Source organism: Thunnus thynnus, chromosome 6 (genome assembly GCF_963924715.1).
Source record: "Thunnus thynnus chromosome 6, fThuThy2.1, whole genome shotgun sequence".
NCBI lineage: Eukaryota > Metazoa > Chordata > Actinopteri > Scombriformes > Scombridae > Thunnus > Thunnus thynnus.
In genome coordinates this window covers 17,371,263-17,388,250 of record NC_089522.1, presented here as the reverse complement: position 1 = coordinate 17,388,250, position 16,988 = coordinate 17,371,263, and the positions used below count along the sequence as shown (strand labels likewise).

General features: G+C 42.6%; 2 protein-coding genes across 6 annotated transcripts in view; one reads left to right on the top strand and one right to left on the bottom strand.

Annotated features, from left to right (window-relative positions):
* rarga (retinoic acid receptor gamma a) overlaps window positions 1–15,179 on the bottom strand; it is a 56,576-nt gene extending 41,397 nt beyond the window's left edge. For 2 of the 4 annotated variants that reach the window (XM_067592255.1, XM_067592256.1), the window contains exons 1-3: window positions 15,089–15,179; window positions 14,852–14,981; window positions 1,640–1,766 (exon numbers count right to left, since the gene is read on the bottom strand). The gene's annotated coding sequence lies outside the window, so the exon portion shown is untranslated. Of the gene's footprint in view, window positions 1–1,412; window positions 1,767–14,851; window positions 14,982–15,088 lie in introns of all 4 variants that reach the window. The other 2 variants (XM_067592253.1, XM_067592254.1) reach the window with 2 other exon arrangements.
* nr1d4a (nuclear receptor subfamily 1, group D, member 4a) lies at window positions 3,234–16,685 on the top strand. Of its 2 annotated transcripts, none has more exons than XM_067592251.1 (8): window positions 3,234–4,017; window positions 10,704–11,027; window positions 11,127–11,215; window positions 11,310–11,454; window positions 13,752–14,335; window positions 14,434–14,619; window positions 14,777–14,987; window positions 15,113–16,685. In XM_067592251.1, exons 1-8 carry the CDS (start codon window positions 3,999–4,001, stop codon window positions 15,307–15,309), a joined length of 1,755 nt encoding a protein of 584 aa, XP_067448352.1. In that variant the 5' UTR covers window positions 3,234–3,998; the 3' UTR covers window positions 15,310–16,685. The 2 variants fall into 2 exon arrangements, with proteins under 2 accessions (XP_067448352.1, XP_067448353.1); XM_067592252.1 differs by lacking the exon at window positions 3,234–4,017 and adding an exon at window positions 10,162–10,435.
* The last annotated feature ends 303 nt before the right edge of the window (window positions 16,686–16,988 follow it).

Here is a 16,988-nt window from a genome sequence, read left to right as displayed (position 1 = left end):
CTATACTTTCCTCAAAAATCAGCCATGATGTCACCATGAACCCATCTTGAACCCACCTCTGTCAAAAAGCATTACTCCAGCCCTCCCTCTCTCTCTCTCTCTGCCTCTTTTTCTGTTCCACCTCTCCCTCCTTCACGCTCCGTTCCTGCCTCTCGAATTCTTCTCTGAGCTCCCATTCTTTTTCTTTCCTATTTTTCATATTTCTGTATTCTTCAACATTTCCCTTCTGCCGTCCATGTCTCATTTCTCTCTCTCCCTCCTCTCTCACTGAAGCACACACACTTTTTTTTTGTTCTTTTGGCAAGCATGGTCTAATTGAATCACCAAAAAGCACAGCACTTTGCCAAAAATGCCAGGATGTTTTGATTATCATAAACTTTGTTTAAGCTGTGGTTTTACAAAAAAAAATGCTCCGAGTGCATGAAAGGAAGCCAAAAAAATAAAAGCAGAAAAAAATGAGGAATAGGGAAGAATGCAAATGAAAGAGGGGAGAGGGAAAGAGAGAGAACACTGGGGAAGAGAGGGGTGGTGGGGGCAGCGAGAAGGCAGCCAGAGAGCCACATATGGAAGTGATTCTGTAATTACTGCAAATCTGTGAGCTCAAAAGGAAAGGTCTTCTTTTCCATGCCTCCTTCCCTGCACATAAAACTGCCCTTGTGAGAAAGCTGGGCACTAAATACTGTGCAGGAAACAGGAAAAAAACACAGTTTTCATTTGCTTTTGCTTTTTTGACATGTGAGGTTAGTATATAAATATGTATATGGTATATGTTTACTAAGTCGAGTTTAAATACGGGTCTGGCTTTTGCAATTTTCCTGCACAGATGAAGAGAAAACCGCTGCAGATCATGAGGCTAATTCCACACAGTCCACTACTGGAAATTTTTCTGCATTCTTTGCTCATTTGCTTTGGTTTCCTGAGCTTAATCAACCGTCCTGGAAGCTAATCTAAAACAAACCGGGGAGGTTCAGCCTGGAATAAACTCAAAAGTCTCTCATTAGCCACACACCTAACTGGCATCGTTCACATAAAGCACACAGTCAACAAGGTGTGTGAGGGAGGGGGCGGTTAGGGGATGGGTGACTGACAGACAGACGGCGATGAAGACTGTCTTTTGAGCCTCAGGCACAGCACTGCTTTGCAGGTGTGTATGTTGGCAGCGACTTCTGTTCTGCTCAGTCCACAAACAGTTCGAGCAGCCTGTAATTATCTCGTGCCCTGCCATAACGTGTTCTCATGATGAGTGCGTGAGTCTGACACAAGCACAACCACACACACACACATACACACACACGCATATAAATTACAGTAAACACACACCCGGATTGACGCAACTTGAGCTACGTTTATTCTTAGACACATCCAATTAATCACGGCATGGGAGATGATTTATGTAAAGTACACAATCCTACCTTCCTCGTCTAGCCTCGGCTTCAAGAGCGAAGCGCATTCCCCAGAAGTTTGAAACATTAAGAGAGTTGACTGACAAGCGCACCGAAGTTTTGCTGTGAGGAGGAGACAGAGCAAAGTCACGGCCAGTCTTCGGAGAGATCCTCCGCTATGACAGCACAGCAGCTTGCAAGGAGCACGCCGTTTGGTTTTACGCCTCAGAGATCATTTCAGTCATTTGTCAGATTACCCTCGTTTGTTGCCAATCCGTCACTGTGTCCCGGCGGCTCAGGGGCGTTGATGGGAGCTACCGAGAGCGCAGATTCCTGGCACTGTGGCTCCCCCCAGCGGCGTAAAGGAGGACCGCAGCAGACATGCTGTCAAAGAGATGGAAACCACAAATAAACAAACAAAAATGTTAGCAAGAAAAAAACAAAATAATTAACTCTCGGTATGACTCGGTGTTTGGTTATGAGTAAATAAGCTGCTCTATTTTCCTGTGACTAAATCTAATTAGAGCGATTTTTTTTTGACTTGTCATAGAAGGGAAAGCACAGCTGTTATTGATAACATTAACGATGGCTCTGAACTATTCAAGTTTCCCAGTAAGTGAGCCAGCATGCACAATACAGCTAAATGGGAAATTCAGCCATCACTCAGTTTTATTATTTACATGAAAAAGGCCCCGTCATAATGATAATCTTATTATCATTGTCTATTAATCATATCAGCTAATCAATTCGAAAATATCTTTATCGTGCTTCACACATGAGACACAGTAATCATAAGATATGGGAAGTAAAGGGATATTGGAGTCGCTAAAGCGACAGACAGACAGACAGACAGACAGATAGATAGATAGATAGATAGATAGATAGATAGATAGATAGATAGATAGATAGATAGATAGACAGATAGACAGACAGATAGATAAATGAGAAAAATACTAGTAATTGTATTATTAGTAAACATAACAATAAACATCCCATATTATTACAACTTTGTCATAACAGTATACCAATATATTGTGCTTATTTTAACTAAAGCGTAATAAAATCAGATTCTTCAAAATGATTTACCAATGCCATGCTTAACTTTATGTCTTATTTTTTTTAAGTTATTTATGAAGAACTAAGATATTAAGACCAGAGTGAATAATTTTTATAGTGACTAGCAGAATTAAGGCTCTGTAGAACATATTTTAGGCTATACAAAAGTCGATTTTTTTTAAAAATTATGTGCAAAATCGCCATTTAAATGTACCCTTGCATTGAGAATTCTAAGAAATAACACATAAAATGGGTCTAGATAGATCAATAGACAGACTGATAGATAAATAAAAATAAATAGAGTCCTGTTTATGTGGCAATGTCATAAATTGCCACTAAGGGGCGCTTTCCACAAGCTGAGTAAAGTTGGTCCTGCATGTTCTGAGAAATCAGCCACACAGTTTGTCACCGGCTGCACCTACATTATCAGAGTTTGTGCCACAAACACATTTACACATATTGGAGTAAGATGAAGAATATTGAAAACTGATATCACTGTCAAACATAAGTGTGGTTGTCACAATGAGAAAATAATCACACATTGCAAAGATAATCAAAGACAAGGCTACATTTTTTTATTGACAGAAATTTTAACCTAAATGTCTGTACAGTTGTCACTGGTCCAGTGGTGTATCTACAGTTTCCTTTAGCACATGGGCTTTAAAATTGGCACTTGCACGATGTTTGGCATGTCTCGGTGTTTACCATCAGCTCGCAGCGCTGCTTGTCAGAGAACAAGCAGTCACGGTGAGCCACGCCTATTGTCCATGTGCTTCATCCTCCAATCTCACCATCCCTGCGCACCACACGCTCCGTATTTTGCATAAAATGTGTATCAGTAGGACAGCGCTCACCCCGGCACATGCAGAGCGCACATGTAGCGTGGCTTTACTGAACACATACCACGGTCGAATAAGCGCATCAAACTCCCTTCAGCTCCAGATCCCCGCCAATGAAAATGCTCAAAAGCGTGAAGGAGAGAGAGGGAGAGAAAGGACTCCGCGAGATACAAAGAGTGAGCCAAATCCCACACAAACAGACACAACACAAGTTGGAGGGAGCGGAAAGGCGGTCACATTTCCTACTCACCTGCAAACGTGATTGATGTGGGTGTTTGTATCAGTGGGTGTGTGTGTCATGCATGGACACTGTGTTCACGGATATGCTGACTCTACCTTCATGGAATTCATGAGAACCGTTTAATCCTCGCTCGTGCAACATCACACGCGGTCGAGCCGAGGCGCAGTATCCAGAGCGCAGAAGACATCCAGTTATCTTAGAGAAGACCGGCCTGTCTAACTTACCTCAGTCAGAGCACAACTGAGCACAGTGAGAGACATTACTCTTCCCGCAATTTTGACTGGGTGAAAAACTTTACGCGCACTTGGACACATTTCTACACTACTTCCAATTTTTGGCTCCATGGAGCAGGTGTTTTACTCAAAGCAATTTCTTGACTTTTTCACCTATTTTCAAAAGACTTTTGCTCCAGTTTAGAGTTTTTCCACAGACGTCTGTCTTCAAGTTTTAACATCAACAACAACAACAACAACAAGAGAAATGGACAACAGTCCTGGAGGTAAGATTAACTTTAACATTATGTTAGTGACATTTGCAGCAATGCTGATTATGACATAAGAGTCAGAATCTGGATCTTTCATTTCAACGTTTTCATTCATATCGTTGCCAACAATCCAAAGTCTACACCAATTTAAGTCTGTCTGACTTTTATTTCTTATTTCATGATTTAAGCGTAAATGTAACAAAGTTTTTATTAATGTAACGCAAAGCAGAATTTCTTCTTTTTTTCGGTTAAATTGTGTTAACCACTTCCCAAAGCTCAAGATTTACTTCCCTAATATGTGCATGATTAGCAATTATTTGTGCAATCTGATGCGTGAGTTCTTCACATGCACCAATAAGTGCAAGAAATGTCATTTTTTACATGCAAGTGTTTGACTGAGCTGATTTATTTTAGGTTTACCACGTATTAGGCTTATGCATGTGTCCGCTTTTTTGGCATTTATCAAATCAGCCCGTTTCTAAGTTCAATAAAATACTGTATTAAAATGTTATGCAAACTTGTGAAAAAAAAGTTGCTGCTCTGCGTTCAAATGTCAAAACGCAGCGCCTGGACTGCAGCTCTCTGTCAGCCAAACACGCCATATGGTTGTAGTGAGGCTGGCCACTTCCTGTTTCTCTCCATGAAAACAAACTCACGTGGAGCTACAGTACACTGGCTGTCACTGTTATCACAATCTGTCAGCACCAGTGCTTTAACTGTGCACTAGGGCTCTCTCATCTCACGGGGGGATAAAAACAAAACACTCTGGAGTAAAGGTCGTGTTTGTTTCTGTTATCAAGGCTATCTCTGCAGCATAAAAGTTGATAACCGCAGGACTTCCATCCCTTAAGTGGCATTAGGAAGCGCTTTCTCGAGGTCAGCCAAGGTACACATGTTTTCTGCTTCCTAATCGTCGGTGAATCACTCACAACAGTGACGGTCACGTTCCAGCACAGGTGATGGGCGCACCCTGTGCTCCATCAACATGTTACTCTAATCTGAAGGCAACACTCAACCCACTCGCAGGGTTATTGCTTTCTGTTTATATTGATAAACGGGCCAATGTTTTTGTTTGCAAGGCAGTAAAATGAGTAATCATATATAGATGTAGTATTAGTCAGCTGATACAGATCGAGACAGCATACTGGACTTCCTTGTTGGTGTTGTATTGTTATTTGATATTTGGAGGCTGTTTGGTGTGTGTGTGTGTGTGTGTGTGTGTAGGGGAGGAAGGATTGGGGGCGTGCAGAGTGGGGAGTTGAGTATATGTTTTTTATCTGTCATTGAATGGCTTTTAAATTCTGTCATTTATTTAAATCACACTGTATCTTTTAACTTGCCAGAAGGCTTTTTAAATTAAATCTCCTCATCCTCCATGTAAATGTAAGGGACCACCTTGAACTGGGTTCACAGATCTTTAATGTTTCAATAAGGTTATTGGAATGCACATGACTCATGAGTTTCAGTGTAGTGATATAAACAAAGCTCATAAACACCATCATAACCTGCAGTGGAGGGCGGAATGGCTCATAAAGTCCTGCAGATAAAATGAAAGTGTGTGTGTGCGTGTGTGTGTGTGTGTGTGTAGGGGTCAATGAGGTTGACACAGAGCCCCCATTTCACCTGCACAGCACATTGGGTTGTGTGGTGCGGTGTGGGTTGCATGTGACATTCATCCATTGAGAGGTTCATGTAATGATTACTTATTAGCATATCTAATATGCCATATAAAACCAGCCCAGATAGATCACATGCTGATGCCTCATATAAACATAAAGTGAGGGAGCTCAGGGTCAATTGCTGTTCAATTGCTTACATTGTTCCAAATTTTAGAAAAACTATTACAGAAGAACAACATTGGCAATAAAACTAAATGTCTTCATTATGTGCAAATTAAGATGCATTATGGGATATGTGTTTGCACTATATTCAAATTGTACTTTGTTACAACCTTGACCTCAAGTGAGGGGTCAACTGTACTTTGGTGTGGGGTCAGTTGTAACAAATATTCAGTCTATCTGGTACATTAGTCATTACTCTTTTCTCTCCAACAGTAATGTGCTTAGTAACACTAAACCTATGTTGTATCAAAAACAGACATGTGCCTGAACAACTGACTTACCCCACAGTCAACTGCATGACTTCATGCACTGCATGTCCTCAATAATCCTTCCTCTGACACTCCCCTTGTGGAGGTTTTCTGCCTTAATCTTGGCATGTTGATAATAGACAGACCCCAAACTCAGGCCTATTCCTCACCATCAGCTGAAGACTATCATCACTTTGACTCTTAGTCAAAGTGATGATGGGGTGGGGGTCTGCATAAAATCAGCCATAATAAAACATATGCTAGCTAATAGGATACCACATTGGTTTGTGGGCTGGTAAAAAGGTGATACAATCCATATCTATTTCATATGACGAGTGATTCCATGTCAAAAACTCAAACAGCATTAACACATAAGTGGGCGATGACCAAGAACCCCAAAATCCAGATATATGTGTTCACAAACATACCAGTGTGACTTTTTCTTGGCGTGCAAACAGTTCTAATATATTTTCAAATAGGCCTATTAGGACGTCTAAAGGGGAAAAAATGTATAGTCAATTAAACATGCACTCTTTGAATCTGGAAAAAAAAGTTATATTATATTGCATAGGAATTTTAACATCATAAATGTGGGTCTGACTCACAGCCTACTAGTGTTTGTGAACTAGACGCGCTGCAGCTGGTGGTGCACAGTAAGACCACCTCGCCGGATAACATGCTGCTCTATTTAATTTGGCTCTTTAATTATAAGCCCCTGGCGGACTGTAGAAGCTCTGGCTCCCGGCTGTAGCGCAGCTTCGTGTCTTCCCAGTGAAAGCTCCGTCAAAAGCCTCCTCACGTGGCTTCCCTCGCAGAGCCGCGTGCGACGCGTGAGATACCCGGGCCCTCCTCCCGCCTCCCGCCGCTTCCACAGCTCTCACGGACGCCTCTATGTTGATGCCGCCTGCGGTGATGGTGAGGGAGAGCTTGGTCAGTGGGTCAGCGATTCCATGCATTCACTTTCCTCTCCCCCTCTCTCTCTTCCTCTCGTCACGTTTTCCCGCCTCATGCGCCTTTTCGCTTGTACTGAAAGCAATTTTTTTTTGTTTGGTCGTTTGAATCACAGACCTCACAGTGTGGTAGAGGCTGAGTCAACATTAAGATTCAAGATTTAGTTAATCATCATTTTCCTCCAGCCCACAGCAGTGCAACAAGGAAGGATGAAGATGTATATCTAAAAAAAAAATCTCTTAAAAACGATAAAATCATAGCTATAAATCCCGAGATAAAAAAAACAAAAAAAAGAACGAACAGTTATTAGCACAGTGCATTAAAATGCATTGAGAGAGACAACTGACATCAAACTGACACATGCACTTTACATGACTCGAGTCGATTTTGACTCTGCAACATCTGCCAACAACTCATCGGTTCAGGGCACACATCCGCTTAGGGTGTGTTTCAGCCGGAACGTGACTCTGCTTTTAAACACAACTCCTCTCCTCTCATCCGCCGCGCCCTCCAAATGATGCTGAAACAGATAGCGGATTAAAAACATTGAGAGGGTTGTTACCCTCCTGCTGATAAAATCGCATAACCCTCAAACGGATGTTTTTCAATCCAGGTCTTGACACAGCGCGTGCCACATGATACCAGTTTTGGCTGCAACAGCTAGAAAAAAAAAACAAAACAAAAAAAAACAGGAAACTGACTATAGCTTTCAAATCATATTCTGGTGTTTATAAATCACAGCTATCCACCGTGATAATCTAATCGAGTTCCTCTTGATAATTGCGTGAGCCAGAGCCAGTGTGTGTGTGTGTGTGTGTGTGTGTGTGTGTGTGTGTGTGTTGCAGCATCAGTTTGGAGAGATGCTAGAGGCTCACATTCTATCAAGTTCCTGTGATATTGACCTACTTACACAAGCCTGAGTTAATGAAGTCTGCTGCAAACTCACAAGTGGTGCTCACAGTTTGCCCCTGTTCAGTAGCACACAATAACTCTTTTACTGGCCATTGCCTATTATAGTCTGCATAATTTTCTGATATATCATAATAAACACTTTGCTGCTCACAGGAAGTCAGTATGCCATGCTTCTGAACTTTACACCACAAAAGCAAACAAACAATGTTCACCTTAGCTGTATGCTGTCTCTCCGTGCCCTGCGTTATAAGGTGAACCAGTGAAAGTGAGAGATAAAAGAGAAAAGAGAGTAGAGGAGCTTTTGTGCTTGTGAAAGTGCTCACTGCTCACGTTTCTGTGCCTGACTCCAGTCCCAGGCAGATTAGTGTTTGCACGGGTAGGCTAAGCTTAAAATGGGCATTGAGGACTGATTGACTCCTCAATTAATGCTGTCTACAGTGACCTAAATTGTAACTGTGCTTGTGTGCACATGGACAGTGTGCGTGGCGATCCAGTAAGCCTGCGTGGGAAATCCCATTGAATATGCAAAGAAACTCAGAGAAAAACCTGTGGAGATTGGTAGCTGCAATAATGTTGTTGTTAACCATGCAGCAGGTACACTATTATATCTTGATGGTCAGTGTTTGCATAAAGTTTAGTGTACGGATGGTATCAAGTAGCCTAATATCAGGGCAGGTATTGCCTACATTTATATCTAGAACTATAGTTATTTCACTGACAAGAAATTTGAATGTTCTTATAAGGGAAAGAGAAGAATATCATATAATATGAAATAGATGAATACATATGAAACTTAACAGTTCAATTTAGAAGTTGACAGGCTGCTGATAAGAATGGAAGCAGTGATGTTGAACTAGTGACTGCAAATAGCACTTTGAAGCATGTGTGGATATTGGACTTCCTGCCGTTTTTTCATTGACAGTATAAAAAAACGCAATATCACGTTTTATTAGTGAACTGTTGACACTAATGCCTACTTTGACCACACGTGGCAATATAAATGTGTTATGGTCACAATATAATATATAAACAAATGGAAGATGAATCATCTGTACCTTGTACAAAACAACACTGAGAGTCTGTTTATATTTAATCTTTCTACTATGACACTGTTTACATGCAGGTGATAGTTTTGGTATCCGCCTATCACTACTCGGAAGTGGACTGTAAAACAGATTGCTGATTGACAGTGTTAACAGCACGGTGGCTCTAGGGGTCATTCATAAACACTTACTGTACATGTGAGTCTTCAGGTGGACATGCAATGTGTTTGGGTGGAGTAGGGGGTTGGGCCAAACGACTGTCTGCATGGAAGCTTAGGAAGAGTTGAGGCTCAGGCCTGCGTCTGATGGGTTTGTCTGTGGCTCTGGCATGAGTCAACAAATCCACCAACACGTGCTGGTTGAGGGATTATCAAAACATTTGAGCTAAACAAATACCTTGTGCAGCAGAGGGCAACACACAGCAACACAGGCATAGACCTACTGGACCTGCATCCATGCATGCATGATTTCCATATATAAGACTGGACTGGTTCAACCACTGTACCATGTCATGAATTTTGGATGTTGGAAATCATTAATGTCTTGAAGACTTTTGCAGTTGCATGAGCCAGCAAATCATGAATGCAGTTTTAAATTGATTTGCCCAGATTTATAGAGTATTCTTGCTAGTTTGCATATAATTTTGTCATTCTCAATGTATCTGTTGGACTCTACTGTACATCGAGTTGTTAATATATTACTACAGCAGTCCAATCCATACAGTTGAATAGGCTTTTCCTTTGCAAAAACGTGACTCACATCCACCGACTGTTGGTGGCGCATGAACTGCAGTGACTGGAGACTTGGTGCCACCTCACGCCCGGGGAGCTTCCCAGTCAGCGTATGTTTATAAACACAGATCTCACTGACTTCAGAATGTTGTATATTTCAACACGAGACTGCGGATTTGTTTCGGGCAGTAACCGTGTCAGGAGTCCATGCATGTGAGGCGGCGGTCAGGTGTCGTGCTGTTAGCTGGCGCTGGGCACGGTGCCAGGGGAGCGAGGCTATTATTGGAGCGGAGGAGGCAGCAGACCCCGCAGACACGTGAGGCCGTGTCTCAGCTCATCCACAACGCATGACTAGAAGTGCGAGAGAGGGAGAGAGTGAAAGAGGGAGAGAGGAGGAGGAGGAGGAGGGGGGGGGGTGCGAGGGAAGCGAAACTTTAGAGGAAACCACAGCTGAACGACTAACAAACATTCCACATATTTGCACGGCGCCTATATAAATTCTGCAATAGCATGACGCAGGAATTGTTAGAAAAAAGTAGCGCTTCGGTAGTAGCTACTTCCAGCGGAAGCCTGCCTGCTCTGTTGCCGCGCTACCAGCTGTATTTTTAGCGCCCACTTTATCCGCTTGAGCGCACCATTGCGCCTGTTACACTCAGGATGAGGCAACGACGCTGCAAATTCTCAGAGCTGTTCTCTGATGCCCAGAGGTTGTGCAACATTACATCACAACCAATGTTGTAGAATAGCTGAACGGTTTCTAAGGAAATACAGATGACCAACTGCAATGTATACTGTTTATAATTCATTTAATTCAACAACTATTTACAGTGTGATATAACCTACAAAATTATGCCACTTCTTATCAACGTCTGAATGAAATTCTGTGCTTTAATTAGGAACTTCTGAGTCACCTGACCCCACCCTCTCAGCTCTAATGTCAACTGGTGTGCTCCACCCTTTTCCTCTTGTCTGCAGGAAGCGGAGGAGTCATCCTGTACGCAGGCTCCTCTGGCAGTGGCAGCCCCAGCCCCGGTAGCCCCGGCAGCCCCTCTAGCGGGTACCAGACACAGTCACCTTCTTCACACTCCCAGCCCTCATCTCCAGAGGAGGTTACCTTCACAGAGATTGGGGTGCTGAAACACAGGGCAGCAGGGTGCACTAACCAATCCTCAAAACTGGTGTTCCAGTTCCCAGAGGTCTACAGTGGGCCCTCAGCAGCAGCCGCTCAGGTCACTCAGCATACCTATACACACCCCATTGCTGCAAAGAGGCCATGCGGGTTCACAGGAACTTTCACCAGTGAGTTTTTCCTCGTGTTCCATATCACCAATATCTAAAGATTTATAGCTTCATCTAAGTTTTTGTGGCTCATCTGACTGTCTGTTTACCCTTCCTCAGAGACAGGTGGAATGGTCCTGCTCTGCAAAGTCTGTGGAGACATCGCATCTGGATTCCACTATGGAGTGCATGCATGCGAAGGTTGCAAGGTAAGCGCCTGATCAGATAAATCATGTGGAATCAATCGATTCTTGTTCACTTTTTGTGCACTAGTTTCATGTGATGATTTTTTGTTTGTTTCAGGGGTTTTTCCGCCGCAGCATCCAGCAGAACATCAACTACAAGATGTGTGTGAAGAACGAGAACTGTCTGATCATGCGTATGAACCGCAACCGGTGCCAGCACTGCCGCTTCAAGAAATGTCTCTCTGTTGGCATGTCAAGAGATGGTGAGACATCCTGACACAATTTTTAATGGGAGGGACTCTCATGCAGTTCTGCCAGAATGCCACAGTGCTCTGATTAGCCAAAGCAGCAGGGAAATGGGCAGCCCGGAACGAGGCACAGTGCTGATATGTAGGTCTGTGTGAAAAATGTAATGCGGAAAATCTTTTGAGGTCATCGTGCCAGTAGCTCAGTCACTCGCTCTATCAACAGACCTGCACCTGCCTTGCCCTTCTACTGTGTCACCGCACTGCCAAAGATTACCATCTGGCCTTGTATCACTCACTTAAGTTTCTAAGTGTCTTTCTCCTGCCCTTTGCAGTATCCTCCTACAGTACTATTGCCTGAATGCTCTTGTTCAGCACAGCCCCCCCCCCCCTCCCTCCATGTACCCACCATGTTCCCTTAGCTCTCTTACATCTCCCCCTCAGACAATGATTTATGAGAAGAGGAGCCTTGAAGTCCCCGAAGCTATCTATCATCTGGAAAACTGCAGCAAACACAAGAATTATTTTAGGAAATTGGAACAGGGTCAACTTGATTACCTTGTATATGCCCATAGAACATCTTACAGCAATTAATGAGGGATAGGGCAACAATTAAGCAAGGGATGCAGAAAACAGCCAGTCTCTGTGATAGGATTTATCAGGCGTGACGCTCACATCACCTAGTTTCAGCTCTGATAGCTGAACACTGATTGATCACCCATCATCAAAGATTAAGAAAACAGCTGGGCTGACCTAGAAAAACAATACCTAGCGTATTCATACATCATGACCTACTTGGTGTAGTTTGCCTGCCTTCTTCCTCTCAGTATGGTTTCTGCTTATCTCCACCCTCCAGTACCCTGCATTGCTTAATCTAGTAAAGAGGTTAGTGTTATTTCTGCATGTGCTTGACACTTCTGGTGCACAGAGAAAATGGGGTGGCAAAATGCGACTCAGTAAGAGAACAAACAGTCAGGTCGACCCTCTTGAAGGTTTTCGAACGCGTCAAGGACCACAACCTAGAAACCCCTTTTTGCTCTGTTTCAACCATTACGAAAACAGGAAAACCGCATGCAACTGCCTGCAGCCCACAATAAATAGTACACCCTGATTTCACACCAGGCAGCTGTGTGACTTTGGCGCTGCAATATAGGCAAATATTTGAGTCCGTTGGCATGATGGCATTCTTTTCTTCCTCTATCCAGAGCATCATTTTTAGCTCATTAGTCCACATTTGCCTCTTTTTAACCATGATGAAAGGGATTCATCTCATGCCGCTTTATTGGATCTATCCTCATCAAGGGATCCTGCAGGAAATGAACTAATTATATTTGGTAAATATAGCAATATCTACTGTGCATATTTCTAAGCCAAGTAAATAATCTCACTTGACCCGACACAGTGTCCTTATGTTTTCATGTAAATTGCTTATATTTATCTTCTGAGAATAAGGCTGCATTGCTTTGTTGATATTATTGCTGTTATGAGAATCTTCTGCACCACTTTTTTACAGAAGTCTTTGAAGATGTACTTTTTTTTGCCTTTCTTACTCCACCCTGCACACACACAAACACACAGTAATACCTCCCACACACACAGACACTCACTCTTACTTTCCATGTATCAACGTCTCTCACGTCAGTTCTCATCATGTTCTCACTACTGTCTCCTCGACTAATTTGTTCGCTTCAAGCCCACCTCTCTCATCCTTCTCCCTCTCAACAATCTCAGTGCCAGTGACATCACGCTCACGTTGCCCCACTGCCCTACTTACAAATGGAGGGAGGGAGAGGGAGAGGATGAAGACAGGGGTGGATAGAGGAGAGGATGAGGCAGATGGTAGCAGGGGGTCTATAAATAGCCTCTCCAGCTGATGGTTACTGTGAGAAGGGGGATGGGGATACGGGTGAGGAGAGGAAAGTTTTAATATCACAACGTGCACGATCCTCCTTGAAATCTCTTAGCACTTCAGGAGTTTCATACTTTTGATGTGTGTGTGTGTGTGTAAGACAGTGAGATGGGTAACCTTTGAACAATGCTTTGCTTTTATTTAGAGCCTTTCTAAGTTACTTTAGCAGTTCGGTGTTTCCAACATGGCATTACTGTATAGGTAGGATGCACCTGCCTCTTGTTCTAAGAGAAATGAATTTCTCTTGGTTGCCATTATAATATTTCAGAGGGCATTTATCCAAGAAAGGAAGCTTCTGTGGATTCATTAAGAAACAACAACTGTGCAAAAATGTGTCCATTATGACTGTCCACATTGTCACAATGACTGGAAACTGATCTGTTTTCACTGCTTGTGTTTTCTGTAGCTGTGCGTTTTGGCCGCATCCCTAAAAGAGAGAAGCAGCGACTTCTGGATGAGATGCAGAGTTACATGAACAGCCTTAATGAGTCGGCTGCCATGGACATGGACTCATCTTCAGTGAGGGACACTCCCTCCAGCCCAGAAGATGGCAACTCAAAAGAGGCCATCGGGGCCATCTCTAGAGCCTACCGTGACATCTTCACCAGCAACAACAACAACAGCAGCCAGGACAGAGCAGCAGAGACGGCTCACATCGCCGCCACCAACAACAACACATCTCACTTTTCTCAGGATGCCAGTTTTCACCAGGTCTCATCTCACCCCAACTCTGCACAGAGTTATCAGTCTTGCCCTGTCGCCCCTGCCTCACGTTGCCCAGTTGCCCCTAACGACAACCAGCCTACATTCCACAATGTGGAGAACAATCACATCACATACTTAGTGTCAACAAATCAGAATCATGATCAGTCTAATGGCACAACACCTCAAAGAGGCAGCTCCGTCAATCATAACAGTTTTCGCAATGCAGGAAGTGCCACAAATCAGCCCTCCTGCCCATGGAAGTTAGCTCCAGGAGCTAAAGTGCTGGTAAGTGCAAGAAGCTCACTAAATTAGATTAGGACTCTTGTCATATATATTGTCTAACCAACAACTAATGATTCTTTTTTATGTCATTTGTCTTTCAGGCCTGCCCTCTCAATGCGTGCCCTGTATCAGGAGCAGAGCACTCGAGTCAGGAGATATGGGAATCTTTCTCTCAGTGTTTCACTCCTGCTGTCAAGGAGGTGGTAGAGTTTGCCAAGGGCATCCCTGGATTTCAAGAGCTCAGCCAGCAAGACCAGGTCATGCTGCTCAAATCAGGCACCTTTCAGGTAATGACATACATTTCAAATGATTTATATTATATATATATATTGATTTATATTTATTATAATATGTGACTTTTGATGAGTCTGAATGATTTACTGGTGTAAATATTTATCTCAAACTTATCTCTGTTCCCCTGTTTTTTGTTTCTTGTGTGTTTAGGTTCTGATGGTGAGATTCTGCACCTTGTTTAATGCACAGGAGCGTACAGTGACCTTCCTGAATGGCCAAACTTACCCTCTGTCCACCCTGCGGGCTTTGGGCATGGGTTCCCTGCTGGATGCAATGTTTGAGTTCAGTGAGAAGTTGGGCTCCCTGGGGCTAGAACCAGATGAAATGGCCCTCTTCATGGCTGTGGTGCTGGTCTCTGCAGGTAAGAGGACGGCACTGTTTACTTCATGAATGGGAATACAGTGAGAAAAGCTGCAGAGCAGACATTCTGTTAATGAACCATTAATGTAGTCTGATACTCACACTGGCATCCTCTGTGCTCCTCAGATCGCTCTGGTATCTCGGACATGCGGGCTGTGGAGCAGCTCCAAGAGGGTCTGATCCGTGCCCTACGATCACTGATCACTCGTCGTCGCCCAGACGACACCGCCCTCTTCCCCAAACTCCTCTTGCGACTGCCAGATCTTCGCACCCTCAACAATCTGCACTCCGACAAACTATTGGCCTTTCGCATCGACCCTTGAGCAGGCCACTTGTTCACAGACCACACAGACACAGTTTTACTGTTTTACACAAACACATACACCACACCACACACACACACACACACACACAGGTATTATCTTCCAAGGGCAGGACTTCCCTGAAAATTGAGGAACAAGGATTTGTGCAATCTGAGAGTTTTATAAACGGATTAACGAGGGTAGTAGCGAACGTATTTTTGATTCACTATTGATCTTCATGCAATGTTTTATAAACAAATTATTATAAAATTATAAAAATCATTATAAACATATAAACATACATATACAAACTCGTGTGCACACATAAACCGCAACACCTCTTGAGAGACATTGTTCCAGTTAAAAGAATAAATCATTGTGTAAAGTTACTATTACCCTTTTGGATAAATCATTTGTGCACTTGCTCATTATATCCATTGTACTTAATAATAAAAGCCAGTTCACTTCTGTTTATTCCTTAAGTCATAAAGTATCAACAGGCCATCACTAAGCAGCAGCTGAAAGATGGATATCGTGGATCCAAACAGTTATTACTTAGGGACCATTAGTGATGATTGACTATGTGTCAGTTTGTGTTTATGAGAAAGGGAACCTGTATATAATACATAGCAAAACCTGAAATATTAAGGTAATTGTGTATCACTGTTTCACAATCATACCATCTGCATTAGTACTGGAATGAGACCACTATTTTAATGTGTCACCTGTACACAATAGGATGCATTCTGTCTCTTACTATTTTTGACTAATCCTTCAGAAACATTTGGCACAACTTGGGTTTAAATATGCCAACTTCATAAGTCAAAGGCATTTTATATGATTTCACAAAAACATTGTGTCTGCGTCACTATATCGTATCACATCTGGAGTGATGGAGACGCTCCATGCATGTTGGGTTTTGTAGTTCCTTTGTTCATTTTTGTTGCTGTAAATATTATGTTACCCCAATGTCTATGTATTAATGACTGAAATTATATGATGGATCGGACAGATGAGTTCGGTGTAGAGAAGAATGTACTGCTGACCTTCCTGTACTAGGTGGGGGTTTGGCCATGCCAAGGGGGCTTTGCACAGGAGAATATATAGTAGGGATTCTCAGACAGATTAGACACACTTCCAGCTATCAGATGATGTAACCAACCAGCATAATCCCTGAAATCACCAGCGCTCACTCCACATGCACCCTTCCTCTGCCCCCAATGTTTGTCATACAAACACAAGAGATATTTTTGGGTGAGAGATCTTATTTGATTGGTCCTCTCACTGTTTGTTTGTTTGATTATGGCTGATTGAGCACATCTTGTACATTTTGTAAATCTTTCTTCCTAAATAGAAATGATATAATGACATAAAGTTCGAATTATGTATTATTCTGATTGTGTCTCTTTCTTTTGTGTCCTTTATGACAAAATGAGAAAATTGTGCTGAGTAGTTAGGCCTATATGAAGTTCAGAAATTAGTGTACATTAGCACATCTGAATGAAGTTAGATGTACACTACGTTATCTGACAGTTTGCTATAAGGATGAGCATGTTAGAGTTACTTAGAAGGGTCATTACCTTCACATAGAGCTGCAATGATTAATCCATTAGTTGCCAACTATTAGAGTTAAAAAGTTTTTTAAGGAACTACTTACTTCAAATAATGAACCATTCATAAATAAATAAAGTCCTACCTTA

What these genes read in the sequence shown, in the direction of transcription:
- nr1d4a (XM_067592251.1), top strand. An exon ending in TCAAATCAGGCACCTTTCAG is followed by an intron (nt 14,620 to 14,776) that starts GTAATGACATAC and finishes TTGTGTGTTTAG; the next exon opens with GTTCTGATGGTGAGATTCTG. An exon ending in TGTGGTGCTGGTCTCTGCAG is followed by an intron (nt 14,988 to 15,112) that starts GTAAGAGGACGG and finishes TGTGCTCCTCAG; the next exon opens with ATCGCTCTGGTATCTCGGAC.